Raw genomic sequence first — 17,391 nt, 5'->3', positions numbered from 1 at the left:
CTACACTGTTTCTGAACGAAGTTTGCATTCGTATTTGACAGTGACACGTTAAATCTGTCAAAATGACTGCCACTGTCACTTGATGGCCGAGATAATCGTCAAAAATGATAAACAAACTGGGATTGTGATTATATTGGTTAGCAACAATTAGCTGCAGCATGGCGGTGTACGCGGCGCACTTGACGAGGACCCTGCAGGGCACGCCGACGGTGTTCCAAGTCACCGCGCAGGAAGCCCTCGGGGCTACCGTCAAACCGGCGCTACGGAAAGTTGCTGAGGTGAACTTTCAACCTTGCTTTATAACTTTATTGATGAGCTACCATTCATCATCTATAAGAAACTGTTAAGATATTATATTAGTGTGCTTTACTAACCCATCAAAATGTTGTGCGAATGGAGTTTGGACTTCAGTATTTAATTTTTTCAAATAGAACCAACTTTTGTGTTTGCTAAAGGTATTGAAAGAAATTTGTTTTGAGACTCTACTTTATAAGTTCTGTTACGTATTCACCAAGTATATTATATTAGCTGTCAATATTTTTCTGTCTTTGAAAAGAGTTATCTCATTTATTGTTCATTTTATCTTTACGGTTGAGATATGATCCACCGTAAAGTCAACAACTCTTTAATTTCATGCAATAAAAAATTCTAAGGTTGGTCAGTCGGTTGTCTTAGAGTAGTGGAGTTTATGTTATATTCTAGTATTCATCATCATCATTCTGCCCGTATCCCAATTTTATTTGAGGGTGCAGCATGTATTTCCTTCCATACTCTTTTATCTGCCGTCATTTTACGTGTAAGACTGTATTATCTGTACTAATATTATAAAGCTGAAGAGTTTGTTTGTTTGTTTGAACGTGCTTAACTCAAGAACTACTGGATCGATTTGACTGAATTCTTTCTGTGTTAGATAGCCCATTTATCGAGGAAGGCTATAGGCTACTTTTTTTATCCGGGTTCGTGCCGTGGTTCCTACGGGATGCGGGTGAAACCGCTGACAGAAGCTAGTACTGAATATAATTTACGCTTAATTTATTGTCTGTACCTATTATAATTTAACCTAAAACATCTGTTCGCAGTACCTAGCAGCAGTATACCCCGACAAGTGTGGATGGTGCGTGCGCTGGTATGACGAGGTGTTCCTGCTGTTTGACTCCTGTCTGCAGTACTACTACCTCAAACATTATGGTCAGTAACTCTTCACTTAATATTCTATGCTGGTGACAATTATTTTACTGTTAACTCCTGTATGTCCACCAACAAGGTGGACAGAAGGCCTTATAAAGGTTGCCGAAAGACGCTGGATGCAGGTCGCCTCCAACAGGTATCTGTGGAGATCTAAGGGGGAGGCCTATGTTCAAAAGTGGACATCCTATGGCTGAGATGATGATGATGATGATGAACTCCTGTATTCTAAAATGATTTGTTTACGAATTTTTGTACATACACAACATACACAGAAACAATAGGAATGAAACAATTTACAAAGGTAATGTTATTTTTACGGAAATCTGTTCTAGCATAAGCAATCATGAAGTCTTGTTAAAAAGAATTTAAATATTAAAACATTGGTGTTAACATAAAGTACAGGCTATTCTGAAACACAGACTACAATTAAATACATTATATATTGCTATTTTTAGCTGCATCGTTCTCTGAAAGTTTCTACGACCTGATCCGAGTGCCTACATCTTCATCGAATGAGTTCAGCAGCGGGCAGCAGTTGCCGGTGTACCTGGAGCGAGCCTCGCTGGTGCTGCTGGTGCTGCTGCCCTATCTGAAGGACAAGCTTGAGGCTCTGGTGGAACGCTGGAGGGAGGACGATGAGGATGGACGGTTGGGGAAGGTAAGACCTAGTTATAAAATTCAAATTTTATGCACATCTCAATACATACTCAAGGTGGTACATTTTAAAAGGTGGACACAATATGGACCCTGTAGGGCACAGTTTAAAGATAATGAATGGACAATTTTGCAGTAGCTTATATCTTATCTGCATTGGTTTTTTAATCATAAGGCTGGAAACAGTGCTCGATCGACGGTCACTGCTGACCGTACGTCCAGACTGAATCACATGCCAAATCACGCGCGTACCGTCAGTGTAGCTGTGTGCGCGTTCATAGACTTGCACAGATATAGCTACGTCGCACGAGCACGAGCACTGTTTGCAGCCTAAAATTAAATCTTTTCTGCAGTTTTATTTGTGTCCTTGTGAATCTATTACAAGAGCCTGAAATATTTTCCTGTTTCCCCTGACAGTCGACGCAAGACCGTCTCCGTCGCGCCGCCACCCGCGTGTACATGATAGCGCAGTCGGCGTGGTACTGTACACGGCTGGTGCAGCTGGCGCGGTACACGCGCGGGCGCAGCGCGGCGCACTCGCCGGCGCTGTGCGCGCTGGGCGTGGCGCTGCGCCCCGCGCCGACGAGGGAGCCCTCCGAGCACACCTGGGGGGATCTGCTGACCAGTGTCGCTACTGGAGATATTAGGTGAGAGATTCATCATCATTGGTCATATTAACATTGTATCATTTATTGAAAGTAGGCTGAAAAACAGCACTTATTGAACGTCAAATTTACAAAAAACATCCCACCCAAAACGCCCGCTCTTCACCACTGCCTATGTGTTTTTGCTAGGAAAAAGATAGCTGGACACAGAATTTTCACACAGAGAAGAATAGATTAAAAAAAAAAAGATTCTTCATTATGTTATTTATATTAAGTTAAGTGCTATTTTAAATTAAGTCATTTATAAACTTACTAAATATTTGAAACGATTTTTTTGCTCTGTGAATAACGCGCATGTTTTTCTGGCCTATTAATCCATTTTTTTAGGGTTCCGTACCTCGAAAGGAAAAAACGGAACCCTTATAGGATCACTTTGTTGTCCGTCTGTCTGTCTGTCAAGACCCTTTATCTTAAGAACGCGTGGACGTATCAAGCTGAAATTCACATGAAATACTCGAGTCTATTGCCCCTTTAAGCTGTGAAAATATCAAACTTCTAAGCCAAGCCAATCAAAAGATACAATCGATTATGTCGATATTTTCAACAAATTTTCGACACTCGCAAAGGAATCAAAACCTACAAGGTACTTCTTCTTAGGTCTATTGTCCCTTTAAGCAATGAAAAAATAAAACTTCTAAGTTAAAGCGATCAAAAGATACAGCAGTTTTACCGAAAGCTTAGACGAATTTCCGTCACACGCTAGGGAATCAAAACCTACAAGGTACTTCCCGTGAACTCAGAATCTTGAAATTCGGCACGAAGCAACGTTATGTAGTACAGATAAAGGAAAAATTGCGAAAATGATAAATTTGAAGTTACATAAAATATAAAAATATTATTTTTGCTTACATGACATAAAATATTTTATTAATTATTATATACTTACTACCTACCCTTTTTCACATGAACGCGTAGAGATATGTATTAAAGTTTTGAATAAAAAGTGAAATTCATATTAAACACTTCTTAAATATAATTGCCTCTAAACTGTGAAAAATTTTAAATTATTCAAAGGTCATTGGGCACCTTAGTATGGAAACCATACCCACGGCGGATACGAACGAAATATAGCACAGTATAATGATAAAGGCTCTGATTTATTATGGCATTAGTCGCATCAATGTGAACCATGGGAATCTAGAGCAAATCAGGTGTAAACATCAAATATTTTCCTCATTTCAATGGGGAATTTAAACGACCACGTTTGACGGATTTGAGAAATCATTTCTTTGTAGTGAAAGAGTATACTCACCGTTTATTTCCATTGTCATCAGGTCAGGGTCTGATGATGGAAATCCTGAGAAATCGAGGGCAACTATCAGAAATTGTAGGCATGCATAGGATTAAAACTTGATTCTCAGATGTAGGTATGTCTGGTGATTCTATCGAACAGTGAAGGTCTAGAGCTTACCTGATGATGGAGACGTGAGAAAGTCGAGAGAACTCCCTAACGGTATGTTTTACGTCGTGTTTGGGCTTATATTATTCGTACTGACGAGAACTTTTCACTTCACACTTCTAAAAACAACAAGAAAACTGTTTATATGCATCGGTCTAGATCTCGGTGGTTAAATAAATATAGATGCATCCTCTAGACACCGACTTCTAGACCGATGCACCTAACATCTTTTTAATTTATTTCTTGCTTTTGTTTTTTTGTTGCCTTTTTATATGTTTGAAGTTAGATTTGTGTGCAAAATGCTACAAAATAAAATAAAGCCGATTTTATAAAACCAAGAAAGGGACAGAATTACACTTTTGTCAAGGCTCTAGAAACGTAAAGCCAGCAGACCCGAATTCTACTCTCTAGAAGTCGTTGTTACAATTCGATATTTACAAGTCGTCAGACGGTTTCGAAAAAAACCTGAAACTGGGGCTCGTTAGGTGATTAATCCCTCAAAAATAAAAGATCCCATTCCTGCAATGGCTGCTTTAACCCAAGTTAGTAGTGAATTCTCATCACCTAAAATAAGCTCCAACACAAGGTTACGTTATAAATTGTAAAGGAGTTCCCATAACTATATCTGATCTTTGCTATCGATCCCACAATGGAAGTCAAACCTATCTATGTGGAAAGTCTTCGCCAATACGAATAAAATAAGCCCAAGCACGTGGTAGTTGTAACATACCGTTCAGGAGTTCCCTCGACTCTCTGTAGTCTCCATAATCAAATCAGCTCCAAACCTTCACTGTTTACCAGTACCCTCAAAAATACACTCACATGTCTGGTTATGACTCGATGCGTGCCTACAATATTCAAGAGTTGCCCTCGATTTCTCAGGGTTTCCAGATCCTCATCAGATCCTGGTCATCCTAATTGGCATCTTCCTTCTTTATGAAAAGTCTTTAACAATAAAAACTAGCATTGCAACCTGTACAATCCTCTGAAACTGCTTGTCTTTTATATTTTTCAAACAATCCTGGACATTCGTCTCCATGGAATTTTAATAAAATATTTATATTCAAAGAAACGTCATACCATTCTCCACAATTTAAAACTACTTTGATTCATGTCCGCCACTTTTTACAAAGCGGGTCAGATATGCCCAATGACCTTTAAGACATAATTAGTTATTTTCAATCAAATTTCTGAAAGATGACTATAAAATGTTGTATATAAATAATATATAAATAACTTTAATAAAATAACTTTTACAAGGTACTGGCCTACTATTTTAGTTATATTATAAAATAAAAAATATTAACTACTTTGACTCTCACGAAATTACCATAACTATGATTGTTCTAAACTGAACGGTTGGCACGAGACTCACTTTTTATCTATACAGGATTTATACGGAACCCTCGGTGCGCGAGTCCGACTCGCACTTGGCCGGTTTTTTATTACTAAACCTACATCGTCGAAGATCAGAAAATAAAACACAAATCTCATTGTTCCAAAAACTCCAAATATTATTTTGTTTAAAGATTTTTGTTCAGTTATCAACATTATAACACAGCATCCTATACTCCACAGTTCAGCAGCGGAATGCCTCCCTCTGCTGGGCGGCGCGATGCTCCGCTGTGTGGAGTACGGCGCGTTCGGCGTGCAGTTCCTGCGCTGGTGGGAGGCCGCCGCCGCGCCGCAACAAGTGCTACCCGTGCCGCCGCCGCCTAAGGTAACTGACCAAGGATATTAAATATCCTTCAACCGCCATTATATCAACACTCCTATATTAGCTGCACTTGTAACTAACTATTTATATAAGAAAATCTTGAAATCTTACTTTGACCCACTTCCCGGTCTTCGGTTAGGGCGAAATTTTACACGTGCCCTGAGTTCTTATGACAATGCATGACTAGCTAAAAAACGCCATTACAAATCCAATATGGCGGCTTCCCCAAGATGGCGGACTGGCTGTTTGAAATACACCCCCATGATTAATCACCTTTTAATTGAAACTTATTGCTATATTTATTTAAACATGTATCTATTATTCCAGCGCGACGAGCGTTCAGCACGGTTCCGGAACAAATGTCCCGTATGTCTGCAGACGTGGAAGATACCCACCGTATTGCCTGTATCCGGGTAAGTCTGTCATCTACTTTATCTATTTAGGTACAGCTAGTTTATTTTAGTTTACGTAGTCTCATCCCAGATATAGGTAAATTCTTACGAGTTTTTACTATACTAAATTTCATCTAAATCTGATGAGCCGTTGCCTAGCTTTGCTCTTAGCAATATATAACATTATTAGTTTCCGCTGACGGTTTCACCCACGTCCTGTGGGAACTAATATCCTCACCCAGATAAAGTTTTTTTTTTTCAAATCGAACCAGTAGTTCTGAAATTAGCTTTACCCAGCAATGTAACAAGTTCATCAATAACACGTTGTATGTCTGTCTGTCTTAGCTACATATTCTGCTACTCGTGTATATCGAAGCACCTGCGCAGTCACTCCGCCTGTCCACTCACGCGCCTGCCCGCCGCAGAGACAGACCTCGTGAGGCTATACCTCGACTAGTCACCACTCTACTAGGAAATAAACAATAACAGTGAAATATGGGTACCACGGAGGAAATAACCATCGGAGGTGCCTTAACGGAAAATGGAAGAAAGTAGCGCGACAAAATGCGGATGAGCGAGGGACGAGGAACGTTACTGTTTTCGCTTTTAGGCCTTTATTGGAGCCGTATTTTTTTTGTAATACCAGTATACATGTCTCGAAGAACCCGAACTCGTTAGTTCACTTATAACCGTAACTGAACGTTTTGGTAATTGCTTCCGTACGAATTTGAGCTAGAAGAAGGCGCCTGACCTACAGTCAACTTCAGGCCAGTGGTAACAGTTTTATAGGAAAATCGTACTTATTACTATTGAGTTAAGGTGCATGATAGTTACCGCCTACCGCTGATATGCAGTCCTGTCATGGCATCTCTCCTGCGTTATGGCATCTCTGCTTATGTTTTCTTATTCCGTGGTTTGTACAGTGATTAACTAGTCATACTATGATGATGTGTAAATCAAGAAAAAAAGTCCACATGGTGTGTTCACCGGCCAGTATGCTAAGTTATTTTTTTCAGAACACCTTATAATTATGCCCTTATAATCATGTATATCAAGCATTTTGACATGTCAAGATAATAAAGCTATTATTCCAATTCAAAGATTCAGTAGTTGTGTGTAGTTTTGACTATGACATAATGGCTTATAGACTGAACTATGTATGTAAATATTAAGATATGTTTTATATAAAGTTAATATAAATAACAGTATTGAATGCCAGTTAGGAAACAAAAGGAGAAAGGTTCGTGATAATTTGGTGCAGGTTTGGCAAACAAGGTTTATTTATGGTTTACTAGGGCAGCGGGTTATTAAAACATCGAAAACAATAGTTTTCAACCTTGAGTTTTAAGAAATAAGGTACAATATTCAACAAACCTTTAAGGTTGTTTGTACCTATAAAATGTATTATATTGATAAATCTATTTATGGGCCTTACTGTGTAAGATAAATAATGTTAATGTACGATACTGTTGTTATATATCTGTATATAAGAAATTAAATTGTTATATTTTTAAATAAAACACAATGAATATTCAGTTTTTCATTTATTTTTCTAAGAAATAAGTAACAAATGTTTATGATGATACAAATACTTTTTGGTATTTTGTAATGTTGCTATCCTAAAAATGTGCACTTATAGGAGCAATCTCAAACAAAATTAGTTGTAGTAGTCATAGTCATAGTAAAAATAAAATTCAACGAATTATTTTTCTCCTTAATTTTGCTTGTGATTATTTCTTAAGTATTTATTTATTCCAAGTTTCCTGCTTAGAGAAGCGTGTATGAGCCAGTAGGTGTTCCTGCCGCCCCCGGCAGACTGGCCGCCAGTGCGCTACACTCGCGGCGCGTCTGCTGGGAACGAAAGAAAAACGTACCGAGTAACACGCTTCTCTTTGCACTACTGCTGCACTTGTTGCTAATGTCTTTGGCAATCAACATATTAGTATAATATTTTAAAGTTAACTAATAAAAACAAATATTTTCTGGTTTTCTGGTCGGTTAACTAATAATAATTATGTGTGCAGAAGGCAGAAGCTACATAGTGCATTGTTGATTTTGTTTTGATATTAATGTGGTATTTTGAATGCTTACTAGGCCTATATCTTGTGATAATTTGTACTGTATGAAATTGTTGTCATTTACTTACTTACACACTACTCAACAATTGAAAATGTTGTCTATGTAGTAACGCAGTGTATCTAAACATCACTTGCAAACTTGTTAACTAACTAAAGTATTTAAAAATTAATCCTAGCAAAACCAACATCAGTAGGTAGCAATTCCGTCACAATTCCTGTCGTGGCGAATTTACTACTCCTAGTCAGAACACTTCACAAGTACTCGATATTATCCGCGCTGACTCCGTGCAGGTACTGGTGCGAGATCTGGCGGCCGTTCTTAGCGAGCAGCACGAGGCGGGGGGTGGCGCCCCGCCAGAGAATAGGGGTGGGGGGACCAGTGGGTGGGGCGTCGATGGGGGGGAGGCTGCTGACGTAGGCCCTCAGCTCGTCGCGGCTGGGGAAGGTGCGGTCACCGTATACTCCGCGGCCCTCAGGAATGTCCCGGACCTGCCACGCTTCTGATGTGTCGAAGTACCCGCCCTCTCCCTGCAACATAGAAACGCGTTGTTGAAGTTCTGTGTCAGAAGACTCCATTGACGAAATGGACGATATTATTTTGTTTTTCAAACTGAGCTTGCTGATTTTGCAGCCAAATGAAGATGGAACAGGTATTCCATTTAGCTATTGTTGTATAGCTTTTTGACGTAACAACGTCTTATAAATTGGTTTGCCGGGTGACACTTCAAGAAACTGCGTTACGATCCGCTCACGTTATGCGCTCACAATGAGAGCGAGTGAGAGGCACGCGTCCCTTCCACTCGGGCATGGTTAGCCCGCCTGAGAGCGAGAGAGACAGACATAAAAAGTGAAAGGCACGCGTCCCTTCCACTCGAGCACAGTTAGCCCGCCTAAGAGCGAGAGAGACAGAGCGTATTTTATTGTTATCAATATCACTCAAAGTCGTTGTCACGTAAAACTTTCGCCCGTATAGGTACCGACTTTACAGGCAACCAATTTTTTTTTGTAGCAGTTTCTTCAAGGTACAACAAACATGGTGTTAAAGACCATGCATTACTATATGGGTGTTACGTACCTCAAAAGTAGACACAGCATAATGGTTCCCCCTCTTAGCGGTGACAAGGGAGACCAGCTCCCCCGCCTGGTTGACGACGGGCGTGCCGGCCACGTACAGGTTGGCGGATTCGAAGGTCGGGGCCAACCGCCACTGAGCCAGCACGCCGTCGCTCGACACCACCAGCAGGCGCTTGCTGCGGTTGATGAACACCTGGGGAATAAGGTTTATGGGGGTCGTTTAGTAGATGGTCTTCAGTTTATGGGGATACTAGCTTTTGCTCGCTTTTGCAGTCTAACCAAGGGGTATCGGGTTGCCCGGGTAACTGGGTTGAGGAGGCCAGATAGGCAGTCGCTTTCTTGTAAAGCACTGGTACTCAGCTGAATCCGGTTAGACTGGAAGCCGACCCCAACATAGTTGGAAAAAAGGCTCGGAGGATGATGACTAGCTTTTGGCCGCGACTTCGTTCGCGTGGTATAGTGACTTCCGGCAGATTTTTGGTTTGGCCAATAGATGGCGCTGTATGTCCGGAAACTATTGTGTCCTTTCTCAAGTTCCAAACTATGTTTGTACCATATTTATCACATCGGTTCAAGTTTAGGCGTGAAGAAAAGACAGACAGACAGAGTTACTTTCGCATTTATTATAGTAGTAGGTAACCTTTGAGAAAAATGTAGAAGAGAGAAATATTAGATAGGCCCAAGTCACAAATAACCTTATCTTTACAGATATTCGTTCTCCGAATAAACTTGTTTTGATGAACCACATAAATAAATGTACCTAATTATCCAGCTTGAACTAGGTACCTATATCCATTTTTCAACGCTCATTCATCGGGAAGTCCCTGAGTATATGCGTATGTAGAGTGACAGTTGCGTGAAAAACAGGAATAAATAAAAAATATAAAGCTTTGTTCACACGCTTGATCCTCACCTTCTCAGCAGTATTCTCGTCGATGCGCACGTAGCCGAGCTCTCCCAGCGGCGCCAGGAGTTGTTCCGTGAAGATGTCGCAGTAGTGGTGCGTCGTCTGAGACAGTTTCTCCACCTGCAAATATCATAGAAGACCTAAGAAAAGATGTATGGATTAGCTGATAGAGGACTGAAGAAGGGATGACGAGTGACAGGGAAGAATAGAAGCAGAAGACATATTCCGTCGTACAAAATAAAATTGGGAACAGGGCAGGAAAAAGAAATACATTATAGATACCACTGACTTACAGCTGTAGCATAGTCTATGATGTTTGGGTCGTCCAAAACTTGTGAGTTGAAACCATTTCTATAAATTGTGGAGCACGATCATGGTATGTGTTAGTCATGAATGACTCAAAGTTGCGGGGCACTACCTCCCATTACAGAAAGAGTTTCATACGGGTTTCATCATATTATGTACGTTTTCGAAACTTCATTTAGGTAACAACACCCTTCGTCCTTTGTAGGTAGGTACCAAGAAAAAGTTTCTGGATGTCCAAATAAGTAAGTCTTTATGAAGATTAAGTTACTCTTTTGATGATGTTACCTGTTCGGGCGTGCAGCAGTGGATGGGCCGCGCGTCTCCGAAGCTGGCGTACTGCCTGCCATCAGCTCGGCGATGCAGCTCAGCCGGGATGGCCATGCGCTCCACCAGCCCGCGGTACGTCAGCCCCGCGGGAGTGTTGGACGTCGGGAATCCTGTGCGTTGTGACATTCTTGCGTTCTGAGGGAGATAGGATTTTCATTATTGTTTTTTATGTGTGATAAGGAATGGAAGTAAGTAGTACCTATGCTAGTTATGAAGGTGAATTGTCTGCTTTTACTGAATTGTTAAATGTTTTTGCATCACCGTCTATTCATCATCAATACCTCCTCTCTACAATGCATTATTTGATGTCATTTCGTCAGTCATTATCGCAAAAACCTTTATTTCCATAGGTAGGTACAGCTGGGTGCTCATTTCTCTTGATTACGAAAGAAAGGTAGATCAAATCAGGTAATTAAGATTATTGGTAAACACATATCTGATAACAGCACCTACTTGTACTAAAATTAAGAAACTACAATAGATAGTGATAGAAAACGCCTTATTTGGCTGATTGCGATGCGTTATCATTTGCCTTTATTTACGTACGGTCGCGTATCACCTGATTTATTGTAATTATATGTTATTGTTGTACCTACAGAGCCTTGATTGCATAACAGCTTGTTATCGGCTTGTTGGTGTGTTTGTCACGGCCAGCCAGCCGCTCCCTCAGATAGCATGAGAAGAACTAAATTTCTATGCTAATTGATTGGCAATCTGTTTTCAATTTGGGTTCATAACCGATTAGGAAGTTAGTTCTAGAAACTACGAGCTTTGATATGACAACTAAGTATTCTTAAACATAGATATTCATCAACAATTTGGGGAGGAATAATATGGTGTCTTATGGAGGTTGATAAACTGTTCGCAGTAAGATACCAATCAGGTTTGTTAAGAGGGATAATTCCGTAGGTTTATTCAATTAATAACTTCCCCTGTAAACACAGCTAGATGGAACAATATTTAAAGGATTTCGACTGTCCTATTTATTATCTCGTAAATCATATCTTATTCAGACGTACCTAGGTTATAGGTATCCCTACTAAAGTAAATCAAACATAAACAATTTGGAAACCTGACTTAAAGATCTATAATAATTTCCTGGCGCGTGAGTTATACCCGATTAATTAATTAGGAGGCTAAGGAATTATTTGACTAATTTTAAGATGCACGACAAGCTGAAGTTAGCACTGCGGCTTAGGTACCCCTTACCGTTGGCACCAAAGAGAAAATCAACGAACATACAAGTCACAAAATACAAGCTACTAAAACCACAATTTAAAAAAAAAAACAAACACAAAACTGCCTGCACTTTTAAATCCAGAGTAAACCTCCTCACAAATATACGACGACCTCAAAATTCCCTAACATTCTCGAGCATAATCTGCGCAGACGCATAACAACACAACAACTCTAACAACAAGAAACATACCCGTTGTTTACGGCCGTCGTCTGACAACTACGACTTGTAACAGCCGCGGCTGATGGCTGCTATCTGAATATCGGCTGATAAGAAGCCACGTCACCCTTGCATTGTTTCACTAAGGATCATACAGTCATCTGTCTTCCGTCATGATAGTGTCTTAAGATTTTGTGTTCACGAATCATTAATTTTCTTCGAAAGTGTGAATAATTTGGATAGTTTTAGAAATGCCTATGTTATGCTTAATTTGGCGACAGCTAGGTGTAGGTATCACTAGGTGTGTAAACGCTAGATCTCCGCGAGATAACGCTTGCTATAGAAATCTTATCTTAAAATTTCAGCTCAGACTCGAGCAAAGGTTTTGGTTTCAGAGGCGTCTCTGTCATGTAGAGCCCGTGTTACCCACACGATGATGAATGTTGAATCGGTATCGCTGGGTGATTCTTACGAAGAACAAATAGGAAATGTGTACATATCGCTTATAACAAGTAATATATTAATCTTAAAAAGCCGGCCAAGTGCGAGTCGGAATCGCGCGCGAAGGGTTCCGTACCATTATTTAGAAAATGAGCAGAAAAAAACGAGCCCCCCAAAATATTTATTTTATTCTAGTTTTCAGTACCTATTTGTTTTTATAGCGGCAACAGAAATACATCATCTGTGAAAATTTCAACTCTCTAACTATCGCGGTTCATGAGAAACAGCCCTGTGACGGACGGATGGACAGAGAAGCGAAAACAATAGGATCCCGTTTTACCCTTTGGGTACGGAACCCTAAAAATTAACGATTGTCAAGACAATGACAAGGTGCAGTTGCGACTAGCGCCTAGGTAGGTACACATAAAATGCACGTTAAATTAATAGAATGCAGCAATAAATTATCGTCGATATGAAGTTAACAGCGGTGTTAGCGCTTATTAACAGTGCGGCAGACATTATTTACGATTATTGTTTACTGTAACATGCGTTTATGAGCTTCTTCAGGGTTCGACACAGCCTAGTATAACTCTTATAGGAAGAAGCAGTGAAAACGGGGCGTTATTGGGGGTGGTCAACGAGAAAAATTGCTAATTTCAATAAACATATTTAGCTTCATATCTGTTTCCTAGTATTGTTTCTGGTTTATATTTGTAGTATGAATAAAGTATAAGTTAGCTGTTGTATAATTTACCAGTTTCAGGATTGACTCGTAGCTCAAGGGAGCTTTTTAGTTTATGCACTTATGTTTTCGTTAAAACAACAACTTAATATTTAATCATCTATGATAAGCTAGTTAAGTAGGTGGGTACTTACATGATTATTATGAAAAACACAAAAAAAAAACAATTCACTGAATTCCGCACTCACACCAAGGATATCACGGAAGGACTGTGCCAATCCTACTAGCACTAGGCTGTGTTACAATGTTGTGAAACAACACAATTGCTCATATTTCACTCATAATAAATTAGCAAAGTTCCTATGACTCAACTGATCAAACGACCCTTTATGAATAAGATTTGAAAGTATTGTTTATCTTAGCATTTAACTTGTCTTTCTTGATAACTAACAAATTAACAAGACGCTAAATAAGCCTATGCCATATTACGCCTTAATGTGCCTGCAAGGACAAAATCTTGGCATCTGTAGTTGTGAGCAGTCTGAGTCATCGTTCAAGTCAGTGCAAGCTCTCGCTGGGGTCAAAGCACTTCGTACAATCACTCTGGGGGACTTTCTGCACGAATATGCATCGAGATCAAAGATCGGAGACTGTAATTTTAAAGATGGACTGAATTGCTATGTATACCTAGGTAGGTACTAAAATAATATATAGGAAACAAATACCTACCCACCCAGGAAAACGCGGGAGCGCGGGATTTTTTTAAATGTAAAAAACTTAACCCTGCTAGCAAAGTTCGTTAAAAATATAGATTGTCATACAAATTCGACATTATTAGGTACCTACAACCATATCTAATTTGGGGTGGGGGTGTTAAAAAAGTTGTGTGGAAATCGAACCCACGACCCGCGCCACAATGCCACACGTTTGCACTTACTACTGTGCCAATACGTCGCATCTTTAACGTTTGATACGTAAGTATTAAACAAGGAAGGTCTTCTTCTTTCGTGTCGATGACATGTCTTATAGTGAGACTACACTTTGTCAGCCTAATATGCCACCATAGCGAGAGCACGGCCGGAAGGAAGGTAATTTACTGAGCGTTAAACTTAACTCAACTAATATTTTGACGGATTTAACTCACAACTCGGATTTAAATCACAGTCCGTAATCTCGGCGTGTGAAGATCGGAGAGCAAACTAATAGTACTGCGTAGTAATTTAGTAAACATGTGTGTGCAAGACTCCATAAAGTTAATTTATCCGGTTGCGGGGATAGCTTCCATATTCGGCAGTATGAACTTAGGTAACACAGCAAGATTGGTATTGATAAGTTTCTAGATATTAAATGTTTCTTTATCTACAATTTCTTAGCATGTATAAATGGTAAAGACATTTATAAAGTTTTTTACTAACAGAATTACTTAGGTTCCTAAGTCAAGCCTCTCTTGTAGTCGACCCGAATGAATCTCAATCGGTCTTTGTAAAAAATGGATATCTACACTTGCCCCTCCCTTAAGATGACCCACTGATCAACTATTCAATGGATTAAATGCCCATAAAATCAATAAGGAATTATAAAGGCAAACAAGAGCAAAGAAATAGGTAAGCTTATGTTAACGGAATGCTCATGAAACAATCACGTCAGTTTCTATTTCCTTCTATTTTCACTATTATCTATCTACTTATGCCCCTATCAAAGAGCCAATGGCCATGTAAATAAAATTAAAACTCACCAAGTTAGCCGTTAACGCGGAACTTAACGCACTCAAAAATACGAACAAATAAACGACAGCCATTGTATCTACACTAGTCAAATAATTTAACTAAATCCAAGTGTCATTTACTCACGTATATATACGCAGTTTATTATTGAAATATATGAACTACGCAAACTAATTAGCTATCGTTCGCATCTGGCTGAAAACCCAGAAACTAAGTAACTTCAATACTATGTGGGGCTTCCCCCAAAATAAAGGTAAAATTGGATATTATTGAATGCATTTAAAAACTACTTTATTTTGCCTGTTTCCTCCCCTGAAAACTGTAACGATTTTAAGTAAGGTAAGCTAGAACAGAACTACTGGATGCTTTAGGATACCTTACTATATTTTATTAGAATTATCGAATAATTATACCTATCATTTTATTCGACGGATAGGCCGATACTTTTTATATTCGTGTTGATTGAGAAGATATAATCTAATCGATATCATTTTTGCAGTATAAAAAAAAAACTTTATATTTTTCAAAAACTAGGAAGGTGTTTCTGTCAGTTCAAAACATAGCAAACCGTTATCAAATAAATAGGTACCTACTAAACTTTTCATTGCAATAACCATTACAATTGAAGAAGGCACTTTAAAAACACTTACGAACACTTTGACGAAGGTTGTATTTTGAAGATTATCGTTATCTCATAGCACAATCACATCACAGCATCACTGGACTACCACCATAACACAAGCACTGATGGAAAGCTACTCTCACTTATATACCGACCCCGCTTCAACTTGTACCTTACACCAATAGAGACCTTATTGCATCAGCGTAAAGACCACTATGACTCGACGCTTGGGGAACGCACCCTACGTTGTATGGTCAGACCTGAAAATATCCTGTCAACGCATGTCCTGTTTAAATATAAACATTTTTTTAAAGTACTTCCTTTGTTTTAAAAGATTTATACTTTGTACGGTACAGTACCCGTTCAGCAAATGCCTTTTAAAAGTATCAAAAGTGTTCTGTATAGATGAGATCCGATCCGAAACGATTTCCTAAACCTATAACGTCCGAGTTATCACGATTTTAAGACTTAAGTAAGGCTGCAGGGTTCGACACTGGCGTACCGTAACCGAAAGTACCGTTAGATTACGGTAATACCTTGAAAAAGTGAGATGTAACATCAACAATTTTATTAAATGTTTAGGATTGTAGACTTACCTACTCTCTGTGTTAAGAAGTGCCTTCCATTAAAATAGCTAAGTCCCGACCAAGGAGGGATATCCCTAGCTATATCCTCAATGCTTGATAATATAATATTGTTCAAATAATTTGCTTATTGTTTCTAATATTATTTCCCACTGTTTAACCGGGAACTACTGCCCGTACTGCGATAAAATGTACCCTATGTTACCCGGGAAGAGTGTAGCTTTCCAACACTGAAAGATTTTTTCAAATCGATTCAGTACTTCCGGAGCCTTTAGGATACCAAAAAAAAAACAAAGTTTCCTGTTTATTACATACTTTTATACAGAAGTGTTTTAGAAACTCAATTGAATGTAAGTTATGTAGGGAAATAAACCATGTTTCCTAGTTTACACGTCTATATATAGGTTATTTTTATTTACTTAAGACCCGTGCCGTTATCATACGAAAAGGTAAAATTGTAGGATTTCAACATATTTTTCATGCTGACTGTATTTTATTCTGAATGGGAGGGACTGACATAAGTGGGTTTTCACGTGTTTTCTCCCCTCTCATTCTAATTAAGTCTATCTTTATTAATTGAACAGAGACAACGACATTTTTTCAGAAAGAAGAAATTTAATGATCGAAGAACAATCATTTTACTTTAGATTTTAAGAAACTGAATGTTATGTTCTGCTCTGTCAAACACTAGCATTTTTGTTAAGTGTAAAAGAGACAGGTAAAAAGATTTCATTTCTTTCTGGTTAGGGTAACTCCGGGGTTTTTTTTCTTTAGTGTCTCTGGCCTGTTTATTCCCCGGATTTAATACTGGTTGTTTTTAATATTGACCAGCTTTGGGCAATTCATTGTTCAATATTATTGACGCAGTAGTCACATATTTAAATAAGTATGTTGTAGGGACATAATTAACATATTATCATATTGTACATATTTCTCATGTTACTTGCATGAGTACTCACGTTAAAACTTACGTTTTTAAATAAAAAACCATTTAAGTGCATGTAGGTACAAAATATTTAATACATACAAATCCAAATTTAGTCTTTTGATGGTAAAATAACCATATTTCCATAAGTATCTACATAATTGTACATTTCATTCTATCTAACTCTATCTTTCATTACATTGACTAATACATTAAAAAACCTTCATAAAATTATAAACAAATACAATTATTATGTACCAGCAACAACATAAACTCTCAAACTTAGGTACTTTAATTATTACATAATTAA

At 38.7% G+C, this 17,391-nt stretch overlaps 2 protein-coding genes across 4 annotated transcripts; one reads left to right on the top strand and one right to left on the bottom strand.

Annotated features, from left to right (window-relative positions):
- The first annotated feature begins 62 nt into the window (after positions 1 to 62).
- Positions 63 to 7,546, top strand: LOC110378695 (peroxisome assembly protein 12). The gene is made up of 7 exons (XM_064040459.1): positions 63 to 278; positions 1,080 to 1,188; positions 1,644 to 1,846; positions 2,260 to 2,489; positions 5,485 to 5,626; positions 5,951 to 6,036; positions 6,361 to 7,546. Exons 1-7 carry the CDS (start codon positions 159 to 161, stop codon positions 6,470 to 6,472), a joined length of 1,002 nt encoding a protein of 333 aa, XP_063896529.1. The 5' UTR covers positions 63 to 158; the 3' UTR covers positions 6,473 to 7,546.
- On the bottom strand, positions 7,545 to 15,737 carry LOC110378694 (poxin). 3 transcript variants are annotated; one of them, XM_064040461.1, is made up of 5 exons: positions 15,601 to 15,737; positions 10,666 to 10,842; positions 10,081 to 10,194; positions 9,169 to 9,360; positions 7,545 to 8,621 (listed from the first exon to the last, which is right to left on the bottom strand). In XM_064040461.1, exons 2-5 carry the CDS (start codon positions 10,831 to 10,833, stop codon positions 8,346 to 8,348), a joined length of 750 nt encoding a protein of 249 aa, XP_063896531.1. In that variant the 5' UTR covers positions 10,834 to 10,842; positions 15,601 to 15,737; the 3' UTR covers positions 7,545 to 8,345. The 3 variants fall into 3 exon arrangements, with proteins under 3 accessions (XP_063896531.1, XP_021193734.3, XP_049698874.1); XM_021338059.3 differs by lacking the exon at positions 15,601 to 15,737 and adding an exon at positions 14,962 to 15,123; XM_049842917.2 differs by lacking the exon at positions 15,601 to 15,737 and adding an exon at positions 12,137 to 12,291.
- Positions 15,738 to 17,391: the final 1,654 nt, after the last annotated feature.

The sequence above is a fragment of the Helicoverpa armigera genome, chromosome 22 (assembly GCF_030705265.1).
Source record: "Helicoverpa armigera isolate CAAS_96S chromosome 22, ASM3070526v1, whole genome shotgun sequence".
Classification (NCBI taxonomy): Eukaryota; Metazoa; Arthropoda; class Insecta; order Lepidoptera; family Noctuidae; genus Helicoverpa; species Helicoverpa armigera.
The sequence above is the reverse complement of the archived record's forward strand: the minus strand, read 5'-3'. Positions and strand labels throughout refer to the sequence as shown.